At 36.6% G+C, this 12,016-nt stretch overlaps 1 protein-coding gene across 2 annotated transcripts in view; it reads left to right on the plus strand.

Annotated features, from left to right (window-relative positions):
• The window catches only part of LOC110457409 (beta-1,3-galactosyltransferase 5-like), a 21,046-nt gene extending 16,654 nt beyond the window's left edge, over positions 1-4,392 (plus strand). For both annotated transcript variants that reach the window (XM_021508671.1, XM_021508670.1), the window contains exon 2: positions 2,130-4,392. In XM_021508671.1, coding sequence (XP_021364346.1) covers positions 2,223-3,419 — 1,197 coding nt within the window. In that variant the 5' untranslated portion in view covers positions 2,130-2,222 and the 3' untranslated portion in view covers positions 3,420-4,392. The remainder of the gene's footprint in view (positions 1-2,129) is intronic.
• The last annotated feature ends 7,624 nt before the right edge of the window (positions 4,393-12,016 follow it).

Consider the following 12,016-nt stretch of genomic DNA (forward strand, 5'->3'; position numbering starts at 1 on the left):
CAACGTAGTACTGCCGGGAACAATATTTATCTATGTGTCAGTCTCCCGAGAATATCGTCCTTTATCACATATCTTATCTTATTTATAAAATATCTTTTTAGTTATCATACGAAAGAAATAATGTATCTTGAAATATATGAAATATAGAAGATTTTTTTATACAACATAAAAGATATCTTGAAAATAGATCATATAAAATATAGATTTCATAATGAATTTTATGTCTCACGTGAGAAATCATATAGGTTTTAAAATCACATAAAAGATCTTTGTATAATATATCTTATTTATATTCTTTATAAAGTATAAGCTAATGCAATTTAAAATAGTGCGTCTTTATAGTGTTTACTCGTGCTAAACGTGACGACAGAACCTTAAATATAAACCGCACTATGTTGACTGCCAATGTGTCCCATAGAAACGGTGTGATGTGATCACCGTACAATGTGTATAATAATTGGATGTTGTTAGTTCACGGTTAACTTAACTAGAGTTTTAGTGTAATACAGGTGTACGTTACACATCACTATTTCAATTTCTAATTATTTTCGTTCTACCCGTATAGTTCTGACATGAAATAATTCAAACCAAGACGGCAGAGCAGCACATCATCCCACAACACGTACACAGTCACCAGCGGGCGACACCGAACACAATCACCAGAATAATGTATACGGCCACCAACACAACACGCACACAGTCACCAGCGTGCAATACACTTAACTGACCCACAACACAATCACCAGAATATTGTATACGGCCACCATCACAACACGTACACAGTCCCCAGCGTGCAATACACTTAACTGACACAGAACACAATCACCAGAATATTGTATACGGCCACCAACACAACACGTAAACAGTCACCAGCGTGCAATACACTTAACTGACACAGGACACAATCACCAGAATAATGTATACGGCCACCAACGCAACACGTACACAGTCACCAGCGTGCAATACCCTTAACTGACACCGAACACAATCACCAGAATAGTGCATACGGCCACCATCACAACACGTACACAGTCACCAGCGCGCAATACACTTAACTGACACATGACACAATCACCAGTCAAACCAAGACGGCAGAGCAGCACATCATCCCACAACACGTACACAGTCACCAGCGTGCAATACACTTAACTGACCCACAACACAATCACCAGAATATTGTATACGGCCACCAACACACCACGTCCACAGTCACCAGCGTGCAATACACTTAACTGACCCACAACACAATCACCAGAATATTGTATACGGCCACCAACACAACACGTAAACAGTCACCAGCGTGCAATACACTTAACTGACCCACAACACAATCACCAGAATATTGTATACGGCCACCAACACACCACGTCCACAGTCACCAGCGTGCAATACACTTAACTGACCCAGAACACAATCACCAGAATATTGTATACGGCCACCAACACAACACGTAAACAGTCACCAGCGTGCAATACACTTAACTGACACAGAACACAATCACCAGAATAATGTATACGCCCACCAACACAACACGTACACAGTCACCAGCGGGCAATACACTTAACTGACACCGAACACAATCACCAGAATAATGCATACGGCCACCATCACAACACGTACACAGTCACCAGCGTGCAATACACTTAACTGACACCGAACACAATCACCAGAATAATGTATACGGCCACCAACGCAACACGTACACAGTCACCAGCATGCAATACACTTAACTGACCCAGAACACAATCGTCAGAATAATGTATACGGCCACCAACACAACGTACACAGTCACCAGCGTGCAATACACTTAACTGACACAGAACACAATCATCAGAATAATATATACGGCCACCAACACAACACGTACACAGTCACCAGCGTGCAATACACTTAACTGACACCGAACACAATCACCAGAATAATGTATACGGCCACCAACACAACACGTACACAGTCACCAGCGTGCAATACACTTAACTGACACATGACACAATCACCAGAATAATGTATACGGCCACCAACACAACAACGTATTCTGAAAATAGTTTTAAAAACATTTGTTCACACACTAACCTATATACATTGTATATGAAATGTTAACTTTCTATGTGGTGTTTTGTTTGTTCCAGATACATGCCCGGTTAAAAAGTAGTGCCTCTTCTAAATGCCGAGGCTTTGATTGAAGCTACGGAGACCATCAGAAAGTAAATAGCCGCTTAAAAATGGCGTTGGGAAGGAAATCTTCACGATTGTGTGAAAACATATTTGCGGGAATTGTAATTTTCGCTTGCGGATTGTCCATAATAATATCCATGAAATTCCAAGCATTTTCAGGGATTGGTAGACTAACGCAAAGGAAGACTTCACGAGAACTGCAAAAAAACCGGAACACTTTCTTAACAGCTTTCAAGGACGATGGAAAACATGACATTAGTGGTAATGAGCACCAGTATGTATCTAACGACCATGGGGATGATACGTCACAAAGTGGGACCGATATAAAGAGCTGGTTCCACAGAAAACCGGTACATAAATACATGCCTTCAAAATTCCATCCGATCTTACTGCGACCAGAACTGATGTCGAATTCTGCGTGTAAGGATAATACCGTGGATATTTTAATTTACTCGTTGAGTTATTGGAGCAATTTTAACCAACGCGCCGCTATAAGAGAGTCATGGGCAGCAACAGATACGTTTACCGATATAAAAATAAAAACAGTATTCTTCCTTGGGCGTCCATCTTCTACTACTGACCTAACAAAAATCGAATCTGAAAATCAGAAGTATAGTGATATCGTTTTAGGAGATTTCCTGGATGGACACGCTAATATTTCTATGAAGAGCCTACTCGCCCTGCAGTGGATCAATAGTAATTGTCTGCATGCTAAATACATCCTTAAGGCTGACGATGATATGTTTGTTAATATTTTCTACGTTATAGAATTCGGGGTGTCTGAAATATTCACGTTAAACAAGGTCATCATGTGTCAGGTGCGTCCAAACAACACTAATGAAATTATAAGAAACAGGAACAGCAAATGGTATGTTCCTGATCACATACTGCCTGGACGATTGACTTTCCCGACCATGTGTTTTGCAAATATGATACTATTTACTGCAGACCTGGTACCAGATATGTACAGAGCCTCGTTTTCAGTTCCCTACTGTACAGTTGACGACGCGTACATATTTGGTATGCTTATTGAGCCCGTGAAAAATGCCGACTTCCGGTCCATTGGTGAAACAATCTCCATGAACCAGAACGAAGCTTACCAGGATTTAATGCACCAAAGTCATCCTAGGTATATCGCTAGTACTGTTAAACAAATAGAGTATTTTAGGAAATTTTGGAATGCCGCCTTGACACGAGTACCTACATGGGCAAAGGGTCGTTTGAGTAGTAATATCAAAACGTAATGCTGAAGGGAGAGCTTTCTCTACAGTTCTGCCTCTGGAATAGTTAACACCATGGAATAAAGATAGCGCGCATGATAACATTGGTCGGAATGAGGGCGAGAACACTTTTACGGCAGCGCCAGGATGTAAAAGTATATAACCCAGCACCAGGATGTGAAAGTATCTAACACAGCACCAGGATGTGAACATATCTAACACAGCACGAGGATGAGCACGCATGTAGTGAATTACGAGGGCGAGACAGAAATAAAGGGAGAAAATGTTAAAACAAATAGCTAAGCTTGTGTTCCGATCTCTTCACAATTATACGTGTGTTTCAACTTCATTGAACTATTGAATACTGCATGTATTTTATATTAAAGAATTAACGCATTCAAAGCAGTATAAATGTTGATAAGGTTAAGGATGCTTGATCGGGTTTTTTACAAACGAACTTAATGTAAGAACAAAGGATAAACAATAAGAAGACAATATACTTACTTCTACCATGGACTACCGTTCTTCTACTAGTGAGAAACGTCCACCTTCCTTACTCGTACGTGAGCTGGGGCTGTACTTCCGGCAGTAACACGTAGTTACCTCCCTTTCTAAGGCAGCGCAACACGAATGAATTGAAAAGTCATGCAAGAGTTAAAGAATGAATGAGTGAGTGAGTGAAATTATATTAAAGTTTGTTGAAATTGACGTTTTATGTTTTACATTCAAATTCTTACAGCGGTATATTCTGTCAGGATACTTATGTTTTTTCATCCGATCCAAGCCATGCATCTAGCGCTATATTGGACTTTTGATAACGAGGAGCTGGAGTGATGGTGAGCGAGGGGAGGATAACATGATAGCGAGGAACTTGGGTGATGGTGAGCGAGAGGAAGATAACATGATAGCGAGGAGCTGGAGTGATGGTGAGCGAGGGGAGGATAACCTGATAGCGAGGAGCTGGAGTGATGGTGAGCGAGGGGAGGATAATATGATAGCGAGGAGCTGGAGTGATGGTGAGCGAGATGAGGATAACATGATAGCGAGGAGCTGGAGTGATGGTGAGCGAGGGGAGGATAGCATTATAGCGAGGAGCTGGAGGGATGGGGAGCGAGGGGAGGATAACATGCTAGCGAGGAGCTGGAGTGAGGGCGAGCGAGGGGAGGATAACATGGTAGCGAGGAACTTGGGTGATGGTGAGCGAGGGAAGGATAATATGATAGCGAGCAGCTGGAGTGCTGGTGAGCGAGGGGAGGGTAGCATGATAGCGAGGAGCTGGAGTGATGGTGAGCGAGGGGAGGATAACAAACTTAAGTAGTCCTGATAAATAATCTAATACAAATAGTCATGAATAATATAAAAAAAAGGTGATAATAACATGTAAATTATAAATCGATAGTTTATGAAAGAGAGTGAGGTGTATGGAAGTCCTCATACTAATTGCTAATTTGTAGCTTGTTGGTGAATATAAACATGTAAAAAAGAAACTTTTTTATTATTATGTCTCCCAAACGGAGTTTGGGGACATAGTGTGTTTGTTCCGTTTCTTCTTCTTATTATAATTATTACAAGCCAACCGAAACATAATGTATATAATATTCTCCATGTCTGCAACAGCAAACAGCAAACAAACGAATACACGGATTTAATTATGAAAATATATGCATATATAGACAATAGGCAGACAGGTTTAGGTTGTCCTTTGTCAATAGTGTTACATTCTCATCAAATATATATATAATCGCATTGAAATTGAAAAGAATTGTCAGGAAAGGAGCATTTTAATAACAACACCTCTTTTTAAGGACTTAAGTATGGACAGGTATGGTTATAGAGTTGCAATTTTAACTCTAGTTTCTTTTTCATGATGCTGGACTTAATCCCAAGGGTCAGGGGCTGAACCTTGAGAACATTGTATAGCGTTGGCATCTCTACTGTTTACATGGTATACATATCTAATTGGTCAGCAGGACCACAATCAATCATAGTTTCACTAGTGCAGTAAATTTCTTTCCGTGTCCAACAAACAAAGATTAAGGATCTCAATCAGTATTTGAAATTGAGGTCAACGGTCAAAAGTCAAATTGACCTTGTAACAACAGCTGAGATATGCTTCACTAAAACCATTATTTCAGTACTTGAGATCAAGGTCATCCAAAGTTCAATTGCGGTCACAGTGACCTCATTTTAGGATGGACATGCCAACATCCTATGATATTCCCATATCAAGGATATATAAAGGTTTGAAGGCAGTTCATCGAACAGTCGACGAGAAACCATTATTTCAGTACTCGAGTTCAAGGTCAAAGGTGAAATTGAGGTCACAGTGACCTTATATTTGGGATGCCACACACCACCTGATTATGTACCTATACACAAAGTTTGATGCCCATTAATGAAACAGTGGCTACGATAATGAGAAATGCTCTAAAACTCATTATTTTAGTACGGGATGTGGAAGTCAAATTGAGGCAAGATTGACCTTGTTTTAGGATGCGGTACACCGCCTTACCATGATTTACCTATATAAAATGCTTGATGCCCATTTATGAAAAAGCAGTTAACATATGGTCTGGATACCATTGTTTCAGTAATCAAGTTCAAGGATATATGTCAAATTGAGGTCACAGTGACCTTGTTTTAGGTTGTGAGGTACCAGATTCACATGAACTTTATATAAAAAAAAAAAGTTTGATGCCATTTTATGTAAAAGCAGCTGAGATATTGTAAAGCAGAACAATTAGGCCGAGTTTTGATTTTTTGCGATTAGACCCGCCCACATCAATCTACAAAATTAAAAATCTAAAGTCTCATTCCACTGTGATACATTTTTCATAAAAGGTACATGTACTGTTTTAGTACATGGTCAAACACAGAGAAGTTATTGTTTATCTTGGCCAGACAACAAAGGGTCATTATCTACATGAAAGGAATGCAGGCGACATAAAGTCGCAAAAAGTTGAAGTTGTAGAATGCAAAAAAGAAAATAAACAATTTAAATTAAAGGCCCTGAATTTCCCGCTTCGTTCCTTGAAATATGTAGGTTACAATTTGTCCTGTCATGATGTATATGCCTATAAGGGTTTGCTGTCCCAAACTTGTCTGGACAAAGGGCCATAACACTGCAAATAAAGGACTGAAGGCCCAAAATGTAGTATGTGCCACACTCTCTCATACCAAGATGTGTACTAGTACATTGTATGTTTATCCAGTTCTGTAGTGCAAAGTGAAAACTTGTAGACATGGCGTTGACAAAGAAGATGAACAAAGAGCTTTACCTCTGCAAGCATGGGGCTTAGTAGTATGTGCCAAACCATGATGCAAGCATGCCCTAAATAAAACATTATAGAAGTCATGGCTTGGACAAAAAGTTAAGTCACAAAATGTATAACTCTGCAAGTAAAAAGATTTTGGGTCAGGATTATAAATGTAGCATGCTCACTATTCCGTACTAAGTTTGTGGTACAAGGCTTAAGTCAAAGGTTGTAAGTCTTATGGTCTATCAAAGAAAATAAACAAAGCGCAAGTACTCCGTCTTGCAAAGGATGAGTGTCTATAAGGCCATTTTTTGGGTCCCGGTATATTTGGATTTTCACCTCCTTAATTTGTTCAAAGATGTACGATTGTATTACATGTGCAAAAACTAAGGTAAAAGTTTGACCGAAAGTGGCTTTTTGGGAATGCCAAAGGGGTAGGGTAAACCACAAATATAATTTGCTGTTTTTAAATGAGCTTAAAATCCAAAATCGTACTATTTCTGTTTTTAAAAACAAGTGGAAATTAAACAGGCATATTTAAAAGAATAAAAAAAAAATACAGAAATTAAATCGTCAATTAAAAATTCCTTATATAAAATGGATGATTAAGTCAGAGGGTTGTTTTTTTAGATAATTTTTAATATTTAATTTAGTTTACTATATGAAGTTTGATTTACTGAAGTATCCTAAGCCTCAAGGAAAGCAACTGTTTTAATCGTTACCGTCAACTCATTTCATTGTGTTTTATCATTTGTTCTGCCTATTTCAAATAATACTTTCCTTCAGGCTAGGATACTTAAAATTATCAGCAAATCAAACTTCATATATTAAATTATTCATTTTACAGTATTTGTGGTAGCAAATGCCATTTTTTATTTGCAAGTTAACTTTGATAAGGAAGAAAAACAAATCAGGATCTTGAACTCAATTCAGCCACAGGTGTTGTGCAAATATTATATGATATATATAATATACAATATTAACTATTCATACCTTATACTTATACTGAGTATGCTATTTTTTCTTCTCTACGGCAGGAGTTCAAATCACTTCAAACATCTAAATACTACGATTATATCACAAATGTTGAAACAATCCCAAACGTTTTTGGGGATTTGTGAAAGGAAAGCGGAAGGAGGGGACTGTCCCGGACTCTGTTTCAGACTGTTCATCGTCGTATTCCAACAATGTTGAATCTGCAGATAAGTTTAATGCTTTCACCAAAAGTGTGTTCTGTATGGACGACGATTGTGATCTTCCTCAAATTTACATGTAAAAAATAAACGTGATTGCCCTCTAAGCACAATTGTTTTGAATTGTACTGATGTTCAGAAGGCACTTACACAAATAGATGTAAAACAAGCTTGTGGCTACGACAACCTATCTGGCGTAGTTTTTAATGAGTGTGCTGATGAGTTATGTGTACCACTGTGTAACATTTCCAACCGTTCGTTGAACGATGGTATCTTTCCAAGTATTTGTAAAAGGGCTAGTGTTATTCCCATTTTTAAATCTGGTCTCTAATTACAGACCAGTATCTTTACTACCAATTATATCTAAAGTTTTCGAAAAACTGGTTGACGTATATACTGATTTTTCAAAGGTATTTGACAAAGTAAACCACAGATTATTATTGCATAAGTTAAAATTGTATGGTGTAGAAGGTAGCATTTTAGATTGGTTTACTACTTATTTGAAAGATAGCCGGTTGGTGTGATGTAACTTCCGGTGTGTCTCAAGGTTCGGTACTTGGACTTAAACTTTTCCTTGTTTTTATCAATGAACTGCCATCTATTGTGAAATTTTCTAAAACTCTTATGTTTGCCGACGACAGCAATTCTTATAAGTGTGAAAGTAGATAGAGTGTATGATTGGTGCAATGTGTGGAAAATTAAAGTGAATGTGAAGAAGTGCTGCCAGGTCAATTTCACAAACAAGAAGTACTGTATTAATTTTAGTTACACTATGAACGATGAGAACATGAAGAATGAAATGTGTGTGAAAGATATTGGTGTTTGGCTGACCTCTTCAATGAGTTTTAATACCCACATTAGACGTACTGTTTCCAAATCAATGCGAATGCTCGGTTTTATAAAACGTATATGTACAAGTTTTACACAAATACCTGTTTTAAGGTCTCTATATATAAGTCTTGTCAGGGGTCAGTTAGAATACTGTTGTCAGATCCGGTCTCCTTACCAAACATATTTAGTTCACCAGGTCGAAGTTGTCCAGCGTAATTTTTTGTAATTTTTATGTTTTAAGGCACACGTCGACTACAATTCCATGTCTTACACCGACACTTGTAGGCATTTTAATTTTCCTAGCCTCGAACATAGGCGGGCATTTTTACAAATGTGTTAATAGTGCTTTTGATTGTCCATATTTAGTCAAGCAAATGTGTTTTTAGTCCCTGGTCGTAATCTACGATCAATTCGTTTTAACCAGTTTTACTGCCAGAGAAGTAGAATAAACGTTAGAAAGTATAGTATTTCAAACAGGATTCAATGACATTTTTAACTATCTTGATTTTGCACCAGACTGTGATATGTTTTTGTAAGGTTAGAGAATATTTGCTATCACTAATTCCTTTTGTTTTACATATGAGTAACTTTTAGTCTGTGTTACATGCATAACTGACTGTGATATTTTATACTTGTGTTGTAATGTTGTTATCCATTCTGTAAGTGGACCCTTGGGTCTGTTGAATTGGAAATAAATAAATAAAGTTGGAAATAACTAAATATAACGTATAAAGGATGTCCTGCACCTTTTAATTCACCTAAGATTGAGAGATATTTGAAAATGCCAAGTTTGAGATTGGTGCAGAAGCCATAACCAAATATAAAACAAAAGGAAAGTCTGTAGTGAATATGCATTTTATGCAAGTGTACTCAATTGAGTAAAGTTATGAATTTCAACCCAAAATATCAATTTGGAAAGGAAATTATTGAGAAAACAAAATACTTTTCATTTGAAAAATTACCTAAAACAAATCCTTAACTTAATCCTCCGTTTTATATAAACAATCTTTAATTGACGATTTAATTTCTGTAATTTTTTATTCTTTTAAATATGTCCGTTTAATTTCCACATGTTTTTAAAAACAGAAATAGTACGAATGTGGATTTTGAGCTTATTTTAAAAACTGCAAATTATATTTGTGGTTTACTCTACCCCCAAAAACCTTAGTTTTTGCACATGTAATACAATAGGACGTCTTTGAACAAATTAAGGCGGTGAAAATCCGAATATACCGGGGCCCAAAAAAGAGCCTTATAGACACTCATCCTTTGTAAGTTTTTGTAAGCTCTACGCTTGTATTATTTGTTGTTATCTCTTTTTTACTCAGCAACTGTAAATTTCGTTAAAGGTTAGGAATATCAACCAATTCCAAGTTATAGCCTTTTTTGGACCCCACCTTTCAGCTCCCCAGATGTTAGTGTGTCCATTTGTACCATTTTGGATCCCCACCATCCATCGATATGAATGCTTCAAGTCAAGTTTAGTTTACTTTCAATCAGTGGTTAAGAAAAAGTAATTGTATGAAGAAAAAAGGACATATTTCATTGTACAGCACGAATACAATCCCATTGGTCCTTAATTTGGGCCGTGCGAGCTAAAAATGGGGCAAAATAAAGGATAGCTGCAACTCTTCTATTTGTTTAGTATTTATTTTCAATTCAGGATATTGCTTGTCACTGGCTTTGTATGGCCTGTGTAAAGACTTGTACCACTTCTCCCACACATGCAGGCGGTTCTTAATTTATTCTCTAAAACAAAATTCTCAATTTCAAAATATGCTCGGAAAAACTCTGTGAAACGGAAACCTTTTATTTCTTGTGGCCAAAAATAGCTTTATTTTAATATTTCGTTTCTGAGAAGAAACCAATAAGTTCTGTAACTTTAATGCAATATAACAAAGATGAAAAACAAATAAAAATAATGGACAACTGTTTTCTAAGAGCAATTGGTTGTAATCACCTAAAAAAGTAAAGAGAGCATATAAAGTACTAGCATCTACAAATGTAACTGATATACAAATTCAATAGTTGTAGGTTATTATAAATCATCTAAATATGGTGCGAAATATCCCACTGCATTTGTATACACTGTATTACTAATTGTGAGCAAATTATATCTTAAAATGCAATAAATCATTTCATTTAATTAGTTGAAAGTTGAATTAATTGAAGTATTTACAGTTAAAAAGAAAGAAATTGTAAATAAATGTATTTATTTTACTACTGTAACAAAAGATAAAATACCATAAACTCAATAAGTTTTTTCCAAATGAGAGAATCAAATGAAAAAAATAATAAATTTTCAATTAAAGTTTAACTCAAAGCTGAAGCGATAAGAATGATATGGAATGTACTTTATCTTTCATCGAGATCTTAACCTTGGATAGAAAAATCGGTGAACATACTTTTTCATAAATGCATATTTCATCAGTATTTAATTATAACTGTGCTTGAAATTATTTGCAATCATATTTGAACCTTTCACTTACATGTACACCGACTGGGGAAAAAGGCTGATCTAGCCAGTTTTAACAAAATCTTTTAATCTTGCCATTTTAATGAAAATTTAAAAAGACTGATTTAGCCAGTTAATAACAAAATCAATTAATCTTTTCATTTTAATGACAAATTTGTGTCTTGTCATGACAAGCAGACTGAAGCTATTTAAGGTGGGTATATACTTATTAACTGAAGTTATATCTTTACCAGTGTACAGATTTTTAGCTAAGGCGTTAGCCGCCAGCTATTGGTATTACTTTAATTAATGAGCTCAGATATTCATAAATGTCGATTTCACACAGACGGCCTCTAGCGGTAATCACTGGTACTAAATTGAATCATATACCGGACCTACTGTCTTTATTATGCGTAACTTTGGACTCAAGTGCACTTGAATGGCTTGTAAATATCATTCCTTTTCTTTATAGAACATATGATCTTATCACAACGTCGTATTCTTATTGAAAATCCACCCTGTTTATCTCAATCGGGAACTGCTACTTGACTGTAGGTCATGCATGCTACACGCAACTTCCGGTAAAAATACTTCAGTTAATGAGCTCAGATATTCATAAACGAGACATAACGTCACCTTCTAGTAATACTAAACAAACTGCAAATAAAATCCATTACCACGGACTCAAGTTCACTCAAACGTCATTGGATATAATCTTATTCTTAGTTAGAACTAAGTATCCTTCTAAAACTTCGTATTTACTCTTGGAACTGTCGCTGGATTAACCCTTTACACGGAAATATTGTCCTGTGATTGGCTAAAATTGGTGACATTTACGTCCCTGTTTACAATTATATATTGCGTGGTCAGAGCTATGAAGCGGTC

This window comes from Mizuhopecten yessoensis, unplaced genomic scaffold (genome assembly GCF_002113885.1).
Source record: "Mizuhopecten yessoensis strain PY_sf001 unplaced genomic scaffold, ASM211388v2 scaffold9133, whole genome shotgun sequence".
Lineage (NCBI taxonomy): Eukaryota > Metazoa > Mollusca > Bivalvia > Pectinida > Pectinidae > Mizuhopecten > Mizuhopecten yessoensis.